Source organism: Stereum hirsutum (assembly GCF_000264905.1).
Source record: "Stereum hirsutum FP-91666 SS1 unplaced genomic scaffold STEHIscaffold_16, whole genome shotgun sequence".
Taxonomy (NCBI): domain Eukaryota; kingdom Fungi; phylum Basidiomycota; class Agaricomycetes; order Russulales; family Stereaceae; genus Stereum; species Stereum hirsutum.
This window is the reverse complement of record NW_006763146.1, coordinates 62,988-83,995: the sequence shown is the minus strand read 5'-3', so window position 1 is coordinate 83,995 and position 21,008 is coordinate 62,988. Positions and strand designations below refer to the sequence as shown.

The following is a 21,008-nucleotide window of genomic DNA, read 5'->3' as shown; positions in this document are numbered from 1 at the left end:
AGGCTTCAACATCATAATATGGGCACGTCAGTGGAGCTAGCCGTCTTCAAGTTCGCATGTGTCTTAGTTTTATCGATCATCATTGAAGGTGATACCTCAGGCTGAAGTTCTGCTTACCTCTCGTCAGATTATCTGTCATCTGTTCCATGAAACGCTTGCGTGTGATACGATCTAGCCATTTCGCTGCCACAGCTCTTCTCATCATCATGAGACATTCGATGTGATACCGTGGAGTGCGGCTTCCCAATTCCGCAGCGCTATGACAATACCCGCACGAAGAGCTCGTACTGTCTTCATCAACTTATAAAGTCCTCTCTTGGACCTGAGATCTCCACCCAGCGCCTACAGCTATGTATTTTCAGGAGAGGACTATACGACTGTTCATCATATTATGTTCTCTTTCCTTTTTCTTGAGGATCTGCGGTGCTTCCAGCTCAAAAAAATGCCTACCTCTTTCTGCGACGACATCTACCGACGATGCTATACGCTTCTCGAGTATAAAATTTGATTTCATTATCGTCGGTTCGTTCTCTCATAGTTTTGATACGCAGAGTTGGAATACTTTTACTCAATTCCGTTCTCAAGGTGGAGGAACAGCAGGGCTCACAGTAGCAACGAGGTAAGCAGGTTCCACTCACGCTGATTTCCTAAGAAATATCTCAGGATTCTTTTATCAGACTCTCGGAGAATTCCAGTTATGTGGTCGGTGTATTGGAAGGAGGTGTCTTCCATCAAAATGACCCTCTGATTGATGTTCCGGGTATGTACGAATTGTGTTGTATCATCACTCTCGGAACTAAAGCATGTTCTCTCCCCTTAGCAAATTCTGGAAACGCTACCGGGAACCCCGCGTATGATTGGGACTTCCAGACCACTCCTCAGTCTAGCGTCAACGGTCGTACGATTGCAGTTCCTAGGTATGGTATCTACTGCGTTGATACCCACTTATTAGCACTAACATGTAGTCGCACTATAGAGGTAAAATGCTCGGCGGGTCCTCTGGGCTCAATCTGATGGCATGGAATCGCCCCTCGAAAGACGAGCTGGACATATTACAGACCTTTTCTCCAAGTAACGAATGGAATTGGGACGGCTTAATCCCTTACTTCAAGAAGTCTACGTCTCTCGATGCTAGCCAGTCTTTCTCTTTTACGGACGTGTCTGGGAACAAAACGTCTTCTCACTCATTTGATACGCTCTTCGAAGACTTCAATGGGCCTGTGAACGTAAGACCATCGGTTCGACGACTGGTGAAATGCCTGACGCGTCTTCTTCCTAGGCCTCCTTCAATGACCTTTACCCGACTGTTGTTCCTGCTTACATGGACTCATTCAAATCGATAGGTATCAGCGCCAACGCCGATCCAGTATGTCTTCGTTCGCATGCTTTTAAATGCCCCTCTTATTCGGTTCTATAGGATAACGGCTCGTCTACTGGCATTTACAACTCTCGGTTGAGTGTTGATCGGCCCAATGGAGTAAGATCCTACGCTGCTCCAGCCTATTACTGCCCTGCTTCTTCACGAGGCAACTTGCATGTTCTAACGAATGCTCAAGTTTGTCCGATTCTCCAATGGCGCACGTTATTTTTCTGGCTTACCTCCTCGTCTTAGGTGACAAAAATCGTTCTTCAAAACAGCACTTCTACTCCTGGATTTCTCGAGGCGTCAGGCGTGCAGTTTGTCGCAGACGCGGGAACGTTCACAGCAAGTGTGAAAAGGGAGGTTTTACTCTCGGCCGGTACAGTGCAAACACCGCAACTGTTGGAACTATCGGGTATGGCGTACTTCCTTCTCTACGTTTCAGAGAATCTCAGCTGTTCCAACTCTTGCACAGGCATCGGGAATGCTACCTTGCTTGAATCGCTAGGCGTGGCTGCTCTGATAGACCTTCCACAAGTCGGCGAAAATCTTCAAGTGAGTGTACCGACATAGTTCAATTCTTGTTCGCATACTGAAGAAAACAATGCAGGAGCACCTTTTTGTACCACTCGAATTTCTTTTGAAGCCTGGGAGTCTCACTTTTGGTTTGCATACCGTGCATTTTTTCGTCCTTTGATTTTCTGACTCTCACGCAGACGAGCTACGGATCAACGCTACTTTTGCGAAGGAGGCAGCAGCTCAATAGTAAGCAGCTCGTTCCCCGCTCGTTTCCAAGCCTGACAATTATCCGATTAACAGTAGCGCAACGCGAACGGGCTGGCTTGCGGCTAGTGACTCTATTCTGGCCTACTTTCCTTTCCAGTCTTTCGTGGACGAGGACCAAATGGATACACTGAAGAGCGCGTTTCTTAACTCTGCTTCGCAGGGATCTCCATCACCGTTCCTGGCCGCTGAATACGATATTCAGCGCCAATGGATTAACCAAACGACTGTTCCCCAAGTTGAAACCATTCTCTTCGCAAAAGGCGTCATTTCGCCAAACAACAACGAGAGTTACATCACGGTACTTGCGGGCCTACAGGTAAAGTGATCCTTGGTCGGGTGCGCTCGGGTTAGCTAAAATCCTCTCGTAATAGCACCCTTTGAGCCGTGGCTCTGTGGTATCACATATCTACTTATAATTCTGTACCCTTGCTTCGCTAACCTACTTAACTGCGTTTTGCTCAGCACATAAATTCAAGCCAGTCGCTCGCTCAGCCCGTGATAGCCGCGAATTACCTTGAGAAAGACTTCGGTATGTGGAAAGTGATAAGCAGCGGTGTAATTTTGGCAGTCTATAACTCACTGAGATCACCTGACAGATACTTTAACCCTTCTCCACGCTGCTCGGTTGATTATTAACCTAGCAAACACGACATCGTTAAGTTCCATTGTGCAAAACATAACCAGTCCGGCTGGCATTCAGAGCGACTCTGACCTTGTTAAGTACGTGTATTGTACTATATTTTCTCGTCTCGTCTGCCTTTTACTGAAACCTACCCTAGTTACATCAAAAATACTTTGGCAGTGAGTATCGTTCTCGACCTATCGATCTCATGCTTGCGAGTAACAATGCTCACATCTTTGTTGTTCATCTTTCAGCCCGGGGACCATCTCATAGGTGCGTGGCCCATCTGATTAAAATTCCGGTTACATATTATGACTTTTATGTCAGGTACCGCTGCTATGGGCCCTCAGGAGCTGGGAGGTACAACCGCTATTGGCCCTTTCGTCTACAGATGTGCCACTGATGTGCCACTGCACATAATCTAGGCGTTGTCGACTCTTCTCTCAAGATATATGGGACGACTAACATGCGAGTCGTGGATGCGAGCATTATCCCATTACATCTTGCTGCTCACCCACAAACACTCGTGTATGCAATTGGCGAAAAGGTCGGTGTGATGCGCCGTGCTGTTGATGGACGAGTCGGGATGGCTAATATATTTCTACCAGGCAGCGGACATGATACAGAGCGAAGCAAGCCTCTAGAGGCTTTATTATTCTTGGTGCAGCTTATGTTTAATCTAAATATTCCTTTCTTCTTGCTCTGTTATATGTTGTAATTTATTTCGTAAACGCAATGATCTGAATCAGTACTTGGATGACCACTGCCCAGAACATGCTTTCCGCGTTTTCATGGCAATGGACAGCTTACTCCTTCTAAAAGCATTGAGTCGTTTACTGGTATTCAATATAACTCTCAGGAGACAGTGTTCTTCCAGAACTTGGAGACAACAGATGGTGTGTGTACGCGACCAAGGTAATATGCACCTTATTTGAGTATAGTCTAGACAATATAAGTGCTATGATGGCGAACATTCACTTGATCTACTAGGAGCTGCGCGTAAAAATCATTGCTACGTCAACGTGACATCGCAAGTCTCAACTTGACTAGGGGTATTGACCAGGTTTCAACTGTTCACCATTTGCGAAAGTGACGCCTAATGGTTGGAATTTCCACTGAAACTGGATGTGGCGCGCCGCGTCAACGGCTCATACGAGAAAAGGTCATTCACTGCATAAGGTTTTCATATCCGTCAAAGTCCAAGAGAGTACATATTTGAGAAAACGGAACAGACACCAACAACAGTACAAACAGTTCTTTCGTCCTCCGAAGATAGTCGGGCCAGAAGACTTCTTACTCCTTCGCCACCACCACCACCTTCTTCCCCGTGATCGTCGCACGCTGGACGCTAACAATCGCATCTCCGATACTCTCCCAGCCGTAGGAAATATCCTCCTTAAAACCGAACTTGCCCTCCTTCACGAGCACAGGGATCTCCTTGTAAAACTGCTCAGAGTATGAGCCTTCGATGGTGTGAACCAGGAAGCCGACGCAAGTCAGCGACTTCTCAAAGATCATGATATGGTTCTGTAAAAATGCGGGTAAGACTTTATCATAGACGACGAGACGAGCGGGGACAGATTCTATAAGTGCATAAATAGCGTACCTTCAGGCGGTAAGGGTCCGGGTCGTTGTATTGCGAGATGAGGCCACATTCCTGTTGCGGGGAGGTAAGTAGGTGAATGCAGAGCAAAAAAAATAGACAGAACAACTGACGATAAGTCGACCCTTCGACCTACAGGCAGCCAGGGCCAAGTCAAGCGTTTCGCCGCCGACATTGTCCCAGAATCTGTGAGCCCCTGTGTCATTAGCAATGACTCGACGACGGAACAGTGGCTGCTTACATATCGATGGGACCGTGCTTCTTCAGAACCTGCTCGGTGCTTTCCTTTTTGTAGTTGAATACGACGTCGGCGCCCAAGCTGCGAACGAAGTCGCACTTGTCGTCTGAACCAGCGCAGGCGATCACTTTGAGGCCATCGAGTTTGGCAAGCTGGACGACGAAGCTCCCGACGGCGCCAGAAGCGCCACTCACGAACGCAGTCTCACCCTACATCGTTCCATTCGCTCAATATCACGTATGACAATCATTCAACTGTGCAAGTATGAGCTCACCTTTTTGGCTTTGGAGAACTCTTTCCAGCCAGAGTACGCAGTTTTGCCTGAATCGAATATTTACAAATCAATCGTGTGACAGACTTAAAATACGGCGTCACGTACCAGGCATTCCAATAACTCCTACGTATTGTGTCAACGGAATGCCTTCGTCGCGAGGTATTTTCCTAAACATGAAGTGGTGTTCCACGATGCTGTACTCCTGGAAACCTAAAAATAGAGTCAACCACGCCAAGCTTAGCATTTAGCCGGAAATACGCGCAACATACCCCATGCCCCGTACATGAGATCGCCGGGCTGCCAGTCGGGTTTCTCAGAGCGAACGACGACACCGACAGCGAAGTTGAGGAGGCTTGATTGGTATAAATCGTAAATATCGCCGTCATATGTGAGAAACGAGCATGACTGACGGTTCACCCAGGGCAAAGGCGGGCTGTGGGCGCGGAGAGTTGGGAAGAGCCTCACGGTGTTGATGTACGACGGAAGACGTACCAAGTAACCCGGGACATCTGCGGGCCTCAAACGATTCCTCAAGTACGGATCGATTGAAAGGACCAATGTCTTGACCAAGACTTTGCCATTGAGGGGGATATTGTCGATGTCAATCTGTGGCGATTCATCGTAGACGACGGTTTTCCCGGGGACTGGGAAGTCTGTTAGGAGGACATGAGTTTCAACATGCCAGCTGAGTGAAAGCGAATCCGAACCATTGGGGACTTCGTTGAATATAATGCGGGAGTTTCTGACGGAAGGCATACTAGGTTGAAGCGAAGAGGATGAGGAGCGAAGTGCGGATGGTGAGGTTTGGAGTGGTCCTAGTCGAGTGACAGTGCTACCTATACTGCGGCCACCTCGAAGCGCTGAGAAGTCAGTCGTGCGAAGCGGCCAAATCCATCTCATCAGGCGCTGAGAGAGGGCTGGATGATATTGCGGGTTCCATTCCAGTCGAACTTCAGGAATAGCAAGATTCACAAGATTCGGGAATCCGCCAGCAATATGACTGGATCCGGAGTATGTACTAGTAAAGAATCTGGTCGACCTGTGCCGTACAGCCGCAAGAATCCTTTCGTGAGATGCCGGATGTTATTTCGAACTCCGCTGCGATGTCGGTGCTGAAAGTGCCAGTCAACTCTTTGGGATCCCGTTTGAACACTCTGGGTGTCTTCTCCCTGTCTGTGACTTCTTCTGATTCATGACACAAGGTCGGTGGCGTGTCTCACTTTTACATCTCACAACCAATGCCTCGGAGATTCCAAAGAGAGCTAGCTCGAGCTACACGGAAAGATGCTCAAACTTGAAGAAGCGTCTATTCAGGTGTAGATCAGGACTTCCAGCTTCCAGGGGTGATTTATAGCAGTGCATAATCTGTGTGAGATATTTGAGGAGAGCATCGGGAAGGGCATGGTCCCCTAAAGATTGGAATGATCATCCCGGCATTAGGGAAATAGACCGTAAACTCCATCGCATCTCATCGCGCTGGCAGGGCGATGCACTGTGGTGCAGAAATCTGAACACGCTTCTGAAAGGTATAGGCTGGTGCCTTTGTGGGAAGGCAAATACAATCTTGACATACCCGCAAGGTGCCTTTAGTGCGCTTACTAGGACGGAGACTACTGTACTACTTCCAACCGAAGTTCGTCCCCCGCTCATTTTGATGAACAGAACCTCCATCAGGGGCTCTGGCCTCCATTACAGAGATCCTTGCTACAATGTTTGTGCATACGCATGATTAGAAAGGTCCGCCACACGGGCTTGAACTTTGGGTTGACACGGTACCATACCCCCTGCTACTCTCTCGTAGATGAGTGGCTGAGAACGATTAAATGTGAAACGCTGATTTGCAGGTGAAAGGACGACCTTCATCATTCCCTTCCCATGTCAACCGATGACTAGCACATCGCGTCAGCACTGATACGGAGACAAATACGTATCTATTGACTTCACTGTTCTGTTGAAGAGCGTCGACATCAGACCCATCCATATTTCGGCACTCAGAGTTCTTTCCCGCCCTCACTTCATATCCTAGCTCATGATGGCTATCGCACATTTGTCTCTTCCACGAGCACACATAGACGCATTCGTCGGGACTTCACTAGCTTTCAGTCCACCGCCGATGGATGGCACATTAACAATCCCAGAGATGTTCAAGCATCATGCCGTACACAACCCAAACCACCCTTTGTTCGTTTATGCGAACGATGAGGCCAGTAGGGTGACTGTGTCCTATCTCGACATATGGCGCTTGGTCAAGAGAGCCATGACCATTATCAACGCTCATTTCATATCTGCAAAGAGGAGATACGACCTCCAAGGCCCGCAGAGACGTCTTGCCCAGGGCCCGACCATTGGCATTCTTGCTTCCACAGGTAAGACGGACGACTTCTCCAATCCTTTTTTTACTTCAAGCTTACTGGACTCGTTGCAGACACGATCACTTTCTTCTGTACGATCGTCGGTATAATGTGTCTCGGCTTTGTCCCTTTCCCTATATCTACTCGAATTCCTGCGTCCACCGTCGCCCATCTCATCAAGACTGGACACATCATTCAGCTCTTCGCTTCCTCTGATCCCGCCATGCAACGCCTTGCGGGTGATGCCATCGGGATTCTCTCACAGGATGGTATCAGCGTTGAATTACTGCCTATGCTACACCTCGATGACTTGTGGGATACCGCCCACATCCCCGACGAGGACGAGCCTGAACTCGTCAACTCGAACTTAGACAAAATCGCCATCTTTTGTCATACCTCTGGTCAGTCTTAGTTCTTTCTCCCCGGTCAGGGAATTTCGTTGCTCATCGCTTGCTATTTTCAGGATCCTCTGCTCTACCCTCTTTAGTACCTATCACCCATAGAACGTTCCTCCAGTATAGTACCATCCCCTGTGCGCGCTCAACGATAAATTTCTCCTTGAAATGACATCCTCGTACTCACACGTGTTGTATTTCTCATATGCTGCAGCTCATGGGCAAGTAAACTTATGCGGAGCCGTTATCGCTATGCATGTCGTCCCGCTTTTCCGTAGGTCCCAGGTTTTGTCTTACGGTTCACGCGACAAACAGACTCACATCATCGTCTCAATAGATACTATGGGATTTTCCAGTATCGTTTGGCCGGTGCATTTCCCACTGTGTTTGACTTATTTTTAGCAAGCCTGATGCGATCGTATTCCAAGGTCACGACCGGGTTAATCCTCGGCATCTTCAAACCCTCCATTCCGCCCATCGCACCTACCGCGGAGAACTATTTCGAAGGGATCGTCGCTACCGACAGTGATATTCTTTTCTGTGTTCCGTCGTTCATAGAGGTAAGTATTTCGTAGACCTCCACATTTTTCTCCATTTACGGTGCTGATGGTACGGCATTCAGTCGTGGTTCCAGGACCCGGAGAGGCTTCCAGCATTGCAAAGACTTACCGCCATTGTAAGTGTCCGTATTTTTTGCTTACTACTTGCGCTTCTCACTGTCAAATAAGGTCTTCGGAGGAGCGCCGTTGAACAAAAGCATAGGTGACCAACTAGCTGATATGGGCGTGGCGTTGTTCTCATCATACGGAACGTAAGTTCAGCAATATACTATATGGTCAACTTTTTACTGATGGATGATGCCGTTCGGCGTTGATATAGGAGCGAGATAGGAACTTTTAATATGTTCATTCCCGCCGAAATTCCTGCGGTCGATGAGTGGGAATACTTCCGGATCTCGCCACATCTCGAGGTAGAGATGCTGCCTCAGGAGGGTCTTCCGGGTGTCTATGAAGCCACTGTCATTGTACGTGTCCGCATTTCGTGCCTTCAGTTTGTTACAACTGAGGTCTTCTGTGCGTTTCATAAGCACACGCCAAAATTTTGCCCTAACATTCTTAACTCCAAGTCGAGCGATGGGCGTGCAAACTATCGCACTGGGGACCTGCTGGAACGGCATCCTCATGATGCTACACTATGGAGGATGTTTGGTCGTGCAGATCATATAATACCGTTAAGTAACGGAGAGAAGGTATGGTTTTTATTATACCGAAAGCGATGGTTGGCTAACACAACCCGTAGACAAATCCGGGCCCCTTAGGTGTGAAGCTGTCGCCCTGTAGCCTTGGATTATTTCTGACTACACTTATGTAGAGGATGTTCTTGTGCACGATCCTCACATCGAGTCCGCCATCATGTTCGGTCACGGACGACTCCAAAACGGCGTATTAATACAGCTAAAAAAGGAGTTTATCGTCCAGAGTGGGGATGAGAGCCAGCTGGCTCACCTTAGGAACCTTATCTGGTGCGTGTATATTCATCTACTAAGTATTTATCAACTTGCACGGCTTACATGGTAATGGCCCCGCTTTGCAGGCCATCGGTGGAAAATGTTAACGAGATAGCTCCGCAGCATTCGAGGGTGTTGAAAGAAGTACGCCCTGATATTTGCCCATCCGGCATTATATATTTTTCCTACTAACTGCTTGTACATGCTAGATGGTCTTGTTTGCCACTTTCGACAAACCATTTGGGTATACGCCCAAGGGTGCGCCCCGGCGCCACACCATCTTAGTGGCGTATAAGGATGAAATTGACGCTCTATACGAGTACTTCACTAGCTGCCTAGTCATGGACTTACCTGTCCCGCTTGAGACAAAGGAAGGGATGACCTCTCTGATCCGCACCACCCTCCAACGAGTGATGAACCAGAAGCTGGCAGACGAGGATGACTTCTTCCAGCATGGATGTGACAGGTAACCCCGCCTTCTCATCGCTTGCCGCATACCGTCTGGATGTTGAGCCACACTTTCAAACAGTCTTCAGGCGAGGTATATCCGGAACAGCATATCACACGCATTACATCGATCGATCGACCGCCCATCACTTTCACTTCTTTCGGATGTTGTCTACAGATACCCGACCATCTCTTCCTTAGCGACCTTCCTTCACCAGTCGGGTCGCCCTGATGCACTGGAGCCCTCTTCTGACGCAAAGAAGAACCCACGCCAGCTAGAGGATATGCTTGTAAAATATACCCAAGGACTTGAACCCGAAGGGCTTCATGATGTTGTCCTTCTGACTGGCTCCACTGGGTGCCTGGGTAGTCATCTTCTGGCACAGCTCATGTCAAATCCATCGATATCATATGTGTACGCCCTGAACCGAGGACGCACGTCTCACGCAGACCTTGAGCAGCACCAACGTAGAGCATTTGAGGCGTGGGGGCTCGACATTGCGTTGCTAGACACCAATAGACTCCGGTTTCTCGTCGCAGATCTCTCTTGCGCTCGGCTGGGTTTGGAGGAAGATATATATCAAGAGGTAAGCCGTCAATCTCTCCCACTATCATTACTCCGAAGGGTTCACACCGTTTGAATCCCTCTGCAGTTGAAGGAGGGCGTCAATTCTATCATTCACTGTGGTCAGTCTCCTTCAATCTCCTTAACATATATCACTGAAGGTCCTTGTTAGCCTGGCGGGTGGACTTCAACTTGAAACTCTCCTCCTTCGAACCACTGATCCGTGGCGTCCGCAACCTCGTTGATTTCGCAATGGCTTGCGTGCGCCAGCCTTCATTCATGTTCACAAGCTCTATCTCCGTTCTCCCAAGTGTGTCATTCCGCGCTTTGTGGTACATCCTCGACGCTTATATCTGTGTTGGTTCTAGACGTACCTGGTTCACCACATCCAGAACTTCCTTTGCTCGATCCGACGACAAACCTGGCCACAGGATATGCCGAAAGCAAATGGGTCGCAGAGAACATTCTTTGGCGCGCAATGAAATCCTACAGATCCAGACATAAAGTCAACATTGTCCGCATCGGACAGCTCTGCGGTAGTAGCAAGTCTGGGAGATGGAACGAGAAAGAGTGGGTGCCGGCCATGCTTCGGGTTTCTCAGGGTCTCGGTGCGGTGCCACATAACGATGAGGTCAGTCAACCCTTGTACTCGCCCCGACCTTGAGGACGAATCGCGGTGATACGGATTCTCAATCGTTATTTAATGCTTGTAGATGATCTCGTGGATTCCGGTGGATTTCGCTGCCGCTTCGATTATTGAAATGCTCGGGTCGCAAGAATCGGTGCTTCACCTTGTGCACTCCCGTCCCGTCCCATGGAGCGTCTTCAGCAACACTGTTTCGCAGTGCTTGGGATTGCCGATTATACCGTTTGAGGAATGGGTGTCGAAGTTAATTGTCCCGTCTCAATCCAAGAAGGCCGAGATCGTGAGTGGTCCTGCGGCGTCGTTGGTCGACTACTTCAAGCGCTACGAAGTGTCTGGGGCGATTAGCACGGAAAAGGCGGAGAATATATCGCCGTCATTGCGAGGAGCGGAGGTGCTTTGTGCGGAGGATGTCCGAAGATGGATAAAATACTGGAGATTTAGCGGGTTTTTGACTACGTAGACGTACTTCTGGTGTATTGTGTGCCACCTTGTTAGATCAGCACAGCTTGGAACTTCGACGCTGACCACAAGTACCGGTGAACTTGATGCGACATACATATGCACTAGTATGGTTCTATACTGGTGCGGATAAATAAGGCTCAGGCTTCAAAGTGGTTGGTGCCACCAATGTGGCACCCTCAGTCTTGCGAAGTCATTGTTTGTATGTGTTGATGGCGGTTGCGCTCAGTTCGCTCAAGACCAATATTGAGGCCCCTTCTTCTTCATCTTAATCACATGGGCTCCACTGCGCTATATCAGTATGGTATGTGCTTGGTATTTTTCTTTTCGTTCATATATTCCTGCTATCGAAAGCATGCCCCCCCCCTCGAGGCTCATGATACGCATATCTCCGACCAGAAGTTCGCCCCCCACTCCACCATGACCGGTGAACGGAACCTCCAGCAGGGAGATAGTCTACCGACCCGAAAATGAATAAAGCAATGTTTAAAATTCTGGTGGGAAATATACAGTATTGCCCGATTACACATTGCCAGTGCTTCTGTTTACCCAAAGTGACGACGTGTGACGTGCGGCTGTCCACTCTCTGTGGCTCGAGGATCGTGACTCGCTATCGCAGCGATTGATGATTCATAGAATATTCACGCAGACATCTTTGCGGCGTTATATCAGTGATACTCTAACTGGATTGCGCCGCGGAATGACGGTGAGCGAGCTCCGAGACTGCGCTGGGTTAGACCGGCCCACTGTTGATCAATCACTAGGAAAGATGCACCTGCTGCTTTCGGGCAGTAAAATAGCTCAGTGTGTCCATGTCTGCATTCTGAAACATGGGAATGAGGCACCATCAGCGTTCACTTATCTTAGGACGGCAGCATAAATACTTCAGATGATCTATCTGTATCGTTTTACAGGGGGTGCATCATGCCGCTGTACGGAAAACTTGTTGATATATCAGAATCAGAACTTCTGTTTTCTGTCGTATGAGTTGTTCCCGAAATCATATGCGGTTAATGCACTCCTCAAATGCTGTGGAGCGGGAACCGCTTGGAAATGGTACTGTACGTCCCAGCAGTTAGACGACGCTTACATAACGTGGGAACCCCCCTTTGGCGGGAGACCCGCGCAAAATTGGCGGGGGCGATGGGCCCCTTGGGACACCGGACGTCGCCTAACGTCTGGGAGGTACAGTATCTGTGCGTGTGAGGGTGAACTACTTCTTCATTCGCATAATACAAGGTTCTATCCTGGATAATTCTCGGGACTAGGATGGGACTAATGAGCCTCTTTTTCGATGCATGACCGCGAGCTTTTTGTTCGAGAATACGGAAGTCGAGCGCGTGATGAATATCTGCATCAGCTTCTTCGAAAGGGAAGCAGATGCTGTGGACGAGGATTTGAAACTCAGACCCCGGAAACTGCAAGTGCCCGCAGTACACACAGACATGGCATACGATGCCATCATAGTAGAGGCGGTGGTGAGATGGTGCTCGATAAAGCCAGTTAAGAAGAGACTGAGACACTTTATCTTTGACGTGCGTGAGCTATTCGAGAACAAGAATGGGCACCTCCAGTCTCTTCGTGACGTTTGCCTGTGGCGTGTTATGTATTCTCGTGCTTTTGGTGCTTCGGTTTAGACCAGGAGGGACGTCGCGTCTTCCAACCCCTCCTGGGCCTCGTATCTCATGGTTTGGAGCAAGTTTCCTTCCGAAGACTACACCATGGCTGACCTACGCTCAGTGGAAAAACACATATGGTACGTCCGACATCCACCACTTCAATATTTGCCATGGATTGAGTCAATTGTTGAACGTTCTAGGCGACCTCGTTTACTTCACAATATTTGGAAGAAAGATCCTTGTCTTGAATTCCGCGAAAGCGACACACGATCTCCTGGACAATCAGAGTAGCGTCTTCTCTTGCAGGCCTCACTTCATAATGTCGAAGGAACTGTATGTGTTCGCTGTTATTACATTCTCCTCAAAGCTCTGACAACTGATCGCCGTTCAGTATGGGGTGGGATTGGGATATAACTGGGATGCGCTACGGGAAGCGTCTACAAGAGCATCGCGCAATGTTCAATAGACATATGAATGCGCAAGAAGTTGCTCAGTTTCGGCATATGCAAGTCAAGGAGGCGTATAAGCTCCTTCGAGCACTTTCGAAGAGAACCGAGATGACCGACCCAAGCTCCGAGATACACCAGTGCGTAACTACCTATCATTCATTCTCCGGTTTACATACTCTAATAACGGAGCAGGAGCATCACGTCCAACATCATGCAGATTGCATATGGCCATGAAGTTCGGGACGCGAACGATTACTACGTTTCGTTGGCCGAAGATGCTATCCTTGCAATCGGAAGAGTTGTTCTTCATGGAGCCTACATGGTCGAGCTCGTTCCTATCTGTAAGTTTCATCCGTAGGACTTATGCTGTATCACGCTTGACTAACATTTTGCTATAGTAAAACATATTCCAGAGTGGATGCCTGGGGCACATTTCAAACGAGACGCTGCAGAGTGGCGGAAGGCGACGCTGGCAATGATCAATGAACCTTACTTGATGGTAAGGAAAAAAATGGCGAGCCACTTTGACTAATAATTTTGTGGACCACTCAGGCTTATCTTCACCCCCATAGGCATCTGGTACTGCCACATCTTGCATCATTACCAAAGAGCTCGAAGCTCGTCCGTTCTCAGGCTCAGGTGGACACCACATGGTAGACGAGCAAGTCATCAGAAACGTAGCAGGCATATGCTATGCAGGTGTGTTATTTGTTGTAATATGAAAATAGTGCGAACCTTACCTTCCAATCTTTGTAGCCGGAGTTGACACGGTAACGGCGAACTCAATTTTCCTATGGCCAGTAGCTGAACATATTCCTAGACTTCGGCGAGCATCATGACGTTCTTCTTGGCGATGTTACTCCACCCCGAAGTGCAGCGAAGGGCTCAAGCTGAGATAGATAGCGTCGTAGGTCGAGACAGAATACCCAATTTCTCTGACCGAAATATACTTCCATTCATCGACAACATCATCTGGGAGTGCGCCAGATGGCAACCAGCTGCCCCTCTTGCCATGGCCCACCTCTCCACAGAAGATGTTGTTTATGAGGGTTATGCAATTTCGAAGGGAACCACGATCTTACCCAATACCTGGTGTGCCTTTTAGCTCCAATCTTTCTGTGATTCGTTTGCTGAAAATGTGCTTAGGTCAATTTTGCACGATCCGGACGTGTATCCGGAACCCTCTGTCTTCAAACCTGAGCGGTATGAGCAGCAAACCGGTGCGCAAGGTCTGAACCCGATTCCACGCCAGATATTTGGTTATGGAAGACGGTTCGTGCCCTTTAAATACACTCTTGCAATGTTGTCACTGAAATATGCCACAGCGCGTGTCCGGGACGCTGGTTCGCATTTGAGACCATGTGGCTTACATTTGCATGCGTACTTTCTGCCTACAACATCTCGAAGGTCGTTAACGACGATGGCACGGTTATGGAGCCGGAGATCGAGTACGAAACATCTGTAGTTAGGTAAGCTTGTTCCTCTACTAGTGCCTAGCGGTTTAACTTACATGTTCTCCAGCCGGCCCAAAGCATTCCCGTGTTGTATCAAACCTCGGTCGCCGGCATTGCTATCCATGTTGGAAGCTATGAACGATGATATTTAAGAGACGGATTTTTGGATAGTCCGTAGCCGTAATTTTGGGTGTGGCAATACTTACCGTGCTAAATAGATACAGTATCTGCTAGCGCTGCGCGCGTATGGCTCAAAAAGCAAACTCAGCATCTTCAGAGATTTTCATCAATACAATGTGAAACAGTTCTAGACTCAAGGTTTGCGATTCACGCTCGTGAAATGCTAGTGATAGAAGCAGATTTCTGCCACTGATATGCAGAATTGCTTTACTGTGGGGTTCGCTGGATCACTCTGGTGCGCGAGGCGAAATCACGCACTACGCCACACCAGATGAAACAATCATGCATATGACTTCGGCCACAGTGACATCATAATCCTCATATCGATGTCGATAAGCATACCTACGTATGCGGATAACTTTTTCTTTGCATTTAGTGAATGGGTTGCGCGGGAAGCTTATAGCAGTAAGTACTGTACATCACTAAGCATTTACGGCAGGTTGTTCCACCAGTCAATTGCGACACAAAGGGTAGGTATCAGACAGGGTACACAATCACGCCTGAAGTGGACTAGCGCTTTAGATCGATGGAAGTAGAGCAAGGAACACGATTTCTCCATTGTACAGTAGCTCCCAAGTCGCCCCAGCGAACGTGTGTAGAGGACGGCTGCCGCCGAACGATTGCATATCTATTTCGGGAAACCCGAGGTGGGCGTGGTCGTTCTCACTGAGCGGCCAGTCGCATCTCCCCTCCGTTTTTGATCATGATGGAACACATCATCATGGAGCCCCACTTTCCGCGAAATGCATATATGGTACGAGACTGTACTTGAACGCGCTCAGTCTTCCTTGCTCTCCGGGTCTACTCCGTATCCAAACTCTGGTGTCACTTGAATCCCTGCTGGTTCTACCTCCTTTTTTTCCTCATGAATTTCGTTCCATCGGTGCCGTGGCTTGCCATCGCTGCTCTTGCTTCTCCTCTGCTGGCTCTCGTCTATAATTGGAGACAATCCGAGGGACGTCGAACTCCGTCTGGGCCGCCGTCGAGACCTATCGTGGGCAATATCCTCACTATCCCTCGGAGAGGAGCATGGAATCTGTTTGCAAAGCTCCACAATCAATTCGGTAAACGAGCTTTCTTCTGAATGCGGAAGGTAGCGCTAACATAGCGCTGCCTTAGGTGACCTGATTTTCTTCCATGGACTCGGACGCAGCGTTTTGGTTCTCAACAAACTGAGCGTCATAAACGATCTTTTCGACAAGAGAGGCGATAACTACTCTCACCGTCCTGTTTTGGCTGTACTGGGCGGGCTGATGGGCCTGGATCAGGTGCGGCGCATCTGGAACTTTCTGAATGAATGGTTCATTGAGTCCCTAAGTAGAGCATGACCATGTTGCCGTACGGCAGGGAGTGGAGAGAGCAGCGGAGACTTGCACATGTGGGGCTCAATGCCACCGTGGTGAAGAAGTATCACACGACACAAGAGGACCTTGCGTCGATAATGCTGCTTGACATGCTCAACACGCCGGAGAAATTCTTCGATCATGTTCGCTTGTGAGTGTTCCTTGCGCTTACGACAGAGTTATCCGCTGACGAGTTGTCTGCAGATACGCTGAAAGAATCATTTTATCCGTGACATATGGTCTGCCCATCGACGTCGCAGATAATGAGGTGGGTGCCAGTCTATTCCTCGTTTTCTGTCGTTCTGATAGTTTCTAGTATGTGACACAAGCGGAGGAAACTATGCACATCATTAGCGACGCAATGGTTCCTGGTGCTTTTCTTTGTGATTTGTTGCCTTGGAGTACGATGGTCTTCGCTTCAATTAGCTTTCTATGCTGACAGATAATAACAGTGAAGTGGCTTCCGTCTTGGGTTCCTTTCCAAAGAGAGGCTGCCCACGGGAGAGCCATGATCGAACACCTCGTCACAAAGCCATTTGAACATGTGAAGCAAGATATGGTAACGGGCTCACCTACTGTCAGTGTGCTGTCTCGCTGAATGATCAACCTTTAGTCTCAAGGAGCAGCAGCACCGTCCTTAACTCAAGATCTTCTCGCCCTTTCTGATGACAATGCACAACTTTTTGAGAGTCGCGTCAAGTGGGCCACAGGCTCTATGTACGGAGGTGCGTCAGTGTTATGATCCATCTTCATTGTGGCTTATTCAAACATGGGGTACAGCTGGAGGAGAAACCGTGAGTTACTTCATGGTCTGTTTCAAGTACTCCTATTGACTGATGGTTTTCTCAGACTTATGCTACTGTATTGACGTTCATGATGGCCATGGCGCTGAATCCAGAGAAGCAAAAGCGTGCTCAGGCCGAAGTTGACAACATCGTGGGCTCTGATAGGATGCCTGCGATCTCGGACATAGCACAGATGCCTTATGTCAACCTTGTGATAAAGGAGACCTTAAGGTCTCTCTCTCTCTCTCTCTCTCAGTCCCATCTCGAGAGTATTGAAATGTTCATGCTTGACACTGCGACAGGTGGCACCCGTCTTTACCCCTAGGTATATTTTCTATCCCATGCATACCTTTATACTGGCTAATTCTGTGTTTTAATAACAGGTATTGCTCGCCGCACAGATCATGACGATTTCTATGAAGGGTATTTCATTCCGAAAGGTACTGTCGTACTACCGAATGTATGGTAAGTTGTGACCTCTATCTACTGAATTGATCTATTGGATAACCTAAATGTGAGCTATGCAGGTCGATATCCCAGAAACAGAACGAGAAATATGACCCAACGATGTTCATCCCAGAGCGTTTCCTCGACCCCTCCGAAGAGATCACCGATCCTTTCACGTATGTGTTCGGATTCGGTAGAAGGTCTGTCTCTCTTCCCGCTTCGTTAGTCACACTTGTTTGGGCTCAAATAAGTCTGCTTCTAGAGTCTGTCCGGGGAAGGCTCTTGCAGAGAACTCGCTTTTCGCCGCCATTGCAGGTATCCTCTCTGTCTTCGATATCTCTGAAGTTGCGCCAGGCGAACTTGTGCCCCAGTTTGGTCCATCTCTCGTGAGGTATTGTATCACACTCTTTGATACGTGTTCTCGAGCGTTGGCCTGACACGTGCGCATAGTTACCCAGAGCCGTTCAAATGTAACATCAAGCCTCGCTCGCCTGCAAAAGCATCTCTCATTGAACGGCGCACGGGTCAGTAATTGTCTCCGAACTGGGAGACTGGAAACCATACTACTACTCAGAAGCTTGTTCTCACTCAACCTCGTGGCATTGTTTTTGGATCTTGCTCATGAGCTGCTCGTATGTGTTACTTATTTTTTGTTGCGACGGTGAAGTGGCGTCTTGGCGAGTACGGCTCCTAATTGGGTTCAGACCTTGGTTTTATAGCTCTAGAGCCGTATTTAATGCATCCGAAGACTGTGAGAACCTCACCTTCGTCAGTTATCTCCCTTCCAAAGAATTGAAGTGCAGTCATACTACAGTACATACTGCGTGCAGTGTTAACTTGCCGCTGGCAAAGGAGTCGGTGAGCTAGTCCTCAGCTCGATAGAGTACCATAAAGCTGCCATGGTCGTCGAAATGACGCCTGAGGATACCATCGTATGTAGATCACTGGAAGCCGACCGTAAATGCTTGAAACAACATGAACAATTGTGTGGATAATGGTGAAACCGACGTTATGAGCCGTCGTTCTAAGGGAGATTACTTACAGGGCTCAGCATGGTGGTTAAGGACACCTATGAACACAATCAACGGTCAGCGCTCAGCTTTGTAATGTCGGATAACGGTTCAACTTTCTAAATGCCTACCATAGTGGAGCCTTCGAATCCTTCCGCTCACAAAGACGGCCCCGATCCCTTCCCACCACTCTGTTCTATCTTATCCTTCTCCTCCTCCCACTGCGGTCTCGCCAACCTAAACCCCTCGCCCACCCTCGCATAAGTAACGTCCCCTAACCTTCCCACCGCCCTGAACTTCGCCGGATCCACCGTCTTATTCTCCGTCAACACGTCTTTCCTGACGTGTATATATTTGACGAGTCCGAGAATGAGCGTGGTGGAGACTTTGCCGGTGGCAGGTGATGGGATGTCGTGAGCAGCGTAGAGGGTGCATTCCATCGAGAAGGCGGATTCGAGGACACGCGGTGATTTGACGTGGGTCTAGATAGAACATGGAAGACATTGATGGTCAGTTGTCATTGGAGATATCAGATGTAGGAGAGAGCGTAGAATTAAACAAAGAAGTAGTCTAGTTATTGACAGTCAAGGTGCAGACCAGGGAGCCATTAGCTTGAGACCGCCGTAAAAATATAGGAACGGACGCGGTTGGCGGACATGAAGGTCTGTTGATAATGGCGTTACAACCGCATTACTCTGTACAAAGATCGATGAGTTCTCGAGTGCTAAAGAATGCCCTTTGTAAGGTGCGTGGCGCGAGACTGTGGCCCAAGTTTCAATCAAAGTCGACAAATCTCGCCGCGTTTGTACGCGCTATGCTCCACATTACAGAGAGGGTAAAAAACCTCAAACAGGCGCTTTTTGCTCCTCGTCTCAATATGTTTCGAATAGTACCCAAACTCGATGATGAACTCAAGTCTTATAATAGCAAGAACGGATGCCGACCAACGACAGAAACTAGGTCCCATGCGGTACCATCACAGGTATGCTGACCGAGATAGATGGAGAGCAAGCGGCCGAGGAAGTGATCGATCCCAGGATCAGGTCAATTCCCAATATTTTCGCCAAAGGATTACCGTAGCTCGAGGAGTAAACCAAGGAGGGTAGAAGAACAGTGTTCAGCTTTTCTGTGGATGAATTTCGTCTTGCTCGACGTGCCTCTTAATATAAGCTCACTTCATCACGAGCGCATAGGATTTTTTACGCCTCTCCGCACAGTCACCGGTGACGTCGAGGACAAAAGACACGACGCCATACCAGCATGAATAACCTAGAGAGACCAAGGGTCAAGCTCTCCAACTCCTCCGAAAACCTCTTCACGAGCCGATCGGGGGCTGCTCTCTCGCCTGCAACAACGACGAAGTGCCAAGTTCGACCATCGATGCCGAACTTCCGCTACGAGGACACTCCAGATCCACCGAATGCCATCAGCGGGACTGCTGTGATCGTCTGCAATGATAGTCTGCATGATGAAGATATTCCCCGTTGTGTCGCCGAGAACACCGTCAACTCCCCGAAAATCGATGACGGACAGCATCCAATACCAGTAATCAGAGATATTGGTGCTCTTGAGCCCGGCTGCTGTGCCAGAAACGACTTTGTGCGATGGCCGCATCTGCATCCGCCGTGGTAAGCCGTCTTCAGAGATGGCGAGAGGTGCACCAGGTCTGCTGAAAGGTGATGTGTGAGTTTCGAACTCCCAGTCAGCAGGACTCCGTGTCTGGGAGTTTGAACTAAAACCAGCCAAGCGAACAACTTTAGACAGGGTGCCTAATCCATCATAGCAAACGTAGTCGAAGTAATCGTCGACGGCGACGCAATTGAAGACGACGTCGGCATCAAGATCTGCGATGAGCCCAACTTCGGCCTTTGTGATTCTGCCTTTGTGACGAGGCCATTCGTGACCCCAAGCATTTTGATAGAACTCAAGCAGCGCAGGAGTGGAGGTCATAACGAGTGCAAGGAATTGAGGACGTCGAAGTCATGAGCAAGCGCGAAGAAAGATCGAGACGACCGAAAGGGGCAGAAACCCTGTGGCGGGGTTAGGCAGGACCCCTGCGTATGCTGACAGAGGTCCCATCCAAAAACCCCCAAAATCGGTCGTTTTCGTCGCACGATTTTGGGGGTGTTTTCGTCGCATCAGGGATGGGACATCGGATTTTTGGCCATTTCCGTCGCACGTCGGATGGAACATCGCGCCGCATAAGGCCTTCCCAAACCCTGGTCGTCAAAGAATTTCCCCAAATCATGTTTTTGGCCGTGTTTGCCAAGTTTTTACCCCATTTTTTGCGTCCCCGAGAGACATTTTCGTCGCATAGCGGGATGGAACATCAGCATCGAAAAGCCGTTTTCGTCGCACTACCGATCGGACGAAACGCGATTTTTCGCTCAAAATTCGTCGCATCAGGATGGGACCTCCGTTAGCATAAGACAGATGTCGTCAGGAACCAGCAAGGCTTACATAAAATT

At 48.8% G+C, this 21,008-nt stretch overlaps 6 protein-coding genes across 6 annotated transcripts; 4 read left to right on the top strand and 2 right to left on the bottom strand.

Moving 5' to 3' along the window:
* Positions 1–477: 477 nt before the first annotated feature.
* Positions 478–3,412, top strand: STEHIDRAFT_161160 (alcohol oxidase; the record flags this gene model as incomplete). Its single annotated transcript, XM_007308726.1, has 19 exons — positions 478–495; positions 552–619; positions 678–760; positions 821–917; positions 977–1,226; positions 1,280–1,366; positions 1,418–1,555; positions 1,613–1,915; positions 1,971–2,025; positions 2,077–2,125; positions 2,180–2,462; positions 2,518–2,541; positions 2,609–2,675; positions 2,743–2,866; positions 2,926–2,947; positions 3,023–3,041; positions 3,096–3,128; positions 3,194–3,315; positions 3,377–3,412. 19 exons carry the CDS (start codon positions 478–480, stop codon positions 3,410–3,412), a joined length of 1,878 nt encoding a protein of 625 aa, XP_007308788.1.
* Positions 3,413–4,061: 649 nt separating this feature from the next.
* Positions 4,062–5,639, bottom strand: STEHIDRAFT_134149 (alcohol dehydrogenase; the record flags this gene model as incomplete). Its single annotated transcript, XM_007308725.1, has 10 exons — positions 4,062–4,295; positions 4,375–4,425; positions 4,485–4,557; positions 4,613–4,818; positions 4,884–4,930; positions 4,989–5,093; positions 5,153–5,235; positions 5,294–5,316; positions 5,376–5,536; positions 5,591–5,639. The coding sequence occupies 10 exons, from the start codon at positions 5,637–5,639 to the stop codon at positions 4,062–4,064; spliced, it is 1,032 nt and encodes a 343-aa protein (XP_007308787.1).
* Positions 5,640–6,915: 1,276 nt separating this feature from the next.
* STEHIDRAFT_65799 (acetyl-CoA synthetase-like protein) lies at positions 6,916–11,254 on the top strand (the record flags this gene model as incomplete). Its single annotated transcript, XM_007308697.1, has 19 exons — positions 6,916–7,249; positions 7,309–7,635; positions 7,698–7,766; positions 7,844–7,903; positions 7,967–7,998; positions 8,058–8,189; positions 8,252–8,305; positions 8,358–8,440; positions 8,509–8,659; positions 8,717–8,878; positions 8,929–8,947; positions 9,001–9,151; positions 9,223–9,280; positions 9,346–9,602; positions 9,666–10,170; positions 10,237–10,270; positions 10,321–10,509; positions 10,541–10,779; positions 10,862–11,254. 19 exons carry the CDS (start codon positions 6,916–6,918, stop codon positions 11,252–11,254), a joined length of 3,249 nt encoding a protein of 1,082 aa, XP_007308759.1.
* Positions 11,255–12,813: 1,559 nt separating this feature from the next.
* On the top strand, positions 12,814–14,927 carry STEHIDRAFT_114505 (cytochrome P450; the record flags this gene model as incomplete). Its single annotated transcript, XM_007308724.1, has 11 exons — positions 12,814–13,009; positions 13,073–13,205; positions 13,264–13,458; positions 13,514–13,662; positions 13,720–13,820; positions 13,894–14,020; positions 14,078–14,091; positions 14,142–14,413; positions 14,468–14,593; positions 14,647–14,790; positions 14,843–14,927. 11 exons carry the CDS (start codon positions 12,814–12,816, stop codon positions 14,925–14,927), a joined length of 1,542 nt encoding a protein of 513 aa, XP_007308786.1.
* An 893-nt stretch (positions 14,928–15,820) lies between these two features.
* On the top strand, positions 15,821–18,062 carry STEHIDRAFT_65657 (cytochrome P450; the record flags this gene model as incomplete). Its single annotated transcript, XM_007308683.1, has 13 exons — positions 15,821–16,019; positions 16,075–16,223; positions 16,277–16,449; positions 16,503–16,566; positions 16,615–16,699; positions 16,751–16,857; positions 16,912–17,031; positions 17,148–17,314; positions 17,386–17,408; positions 17,467–17,548; positions 17,611–17,730; positions 17,793–17,921; positions 17,981–18,062. 13 exons carry the CDS (start codon positions 15,821–15,823, stop codon positions 18,060–18,062), a joined length of 1,500 nt encoding a protein of 499 aa, XP_007308745.1.
* A 636-nt stretch (positions 18,063–18,698) lies between these two features.
* Positions 18,699–19,016, bottom strand: STEHIDRAFT_65771 (uncharacterized protein; the record flags this gene model as incomplete). Its single annotated transcript, XM_007308694.1, has 1 exon — positions 18,699–19,016. A coding segment is annotated over one exon (318 nt), but the record flags the coding sequence as incomplete, so codon positions are not given.
* Between the last annotated feature and the right edge of the window lie 1,992 nt (positions 19,017–21,008).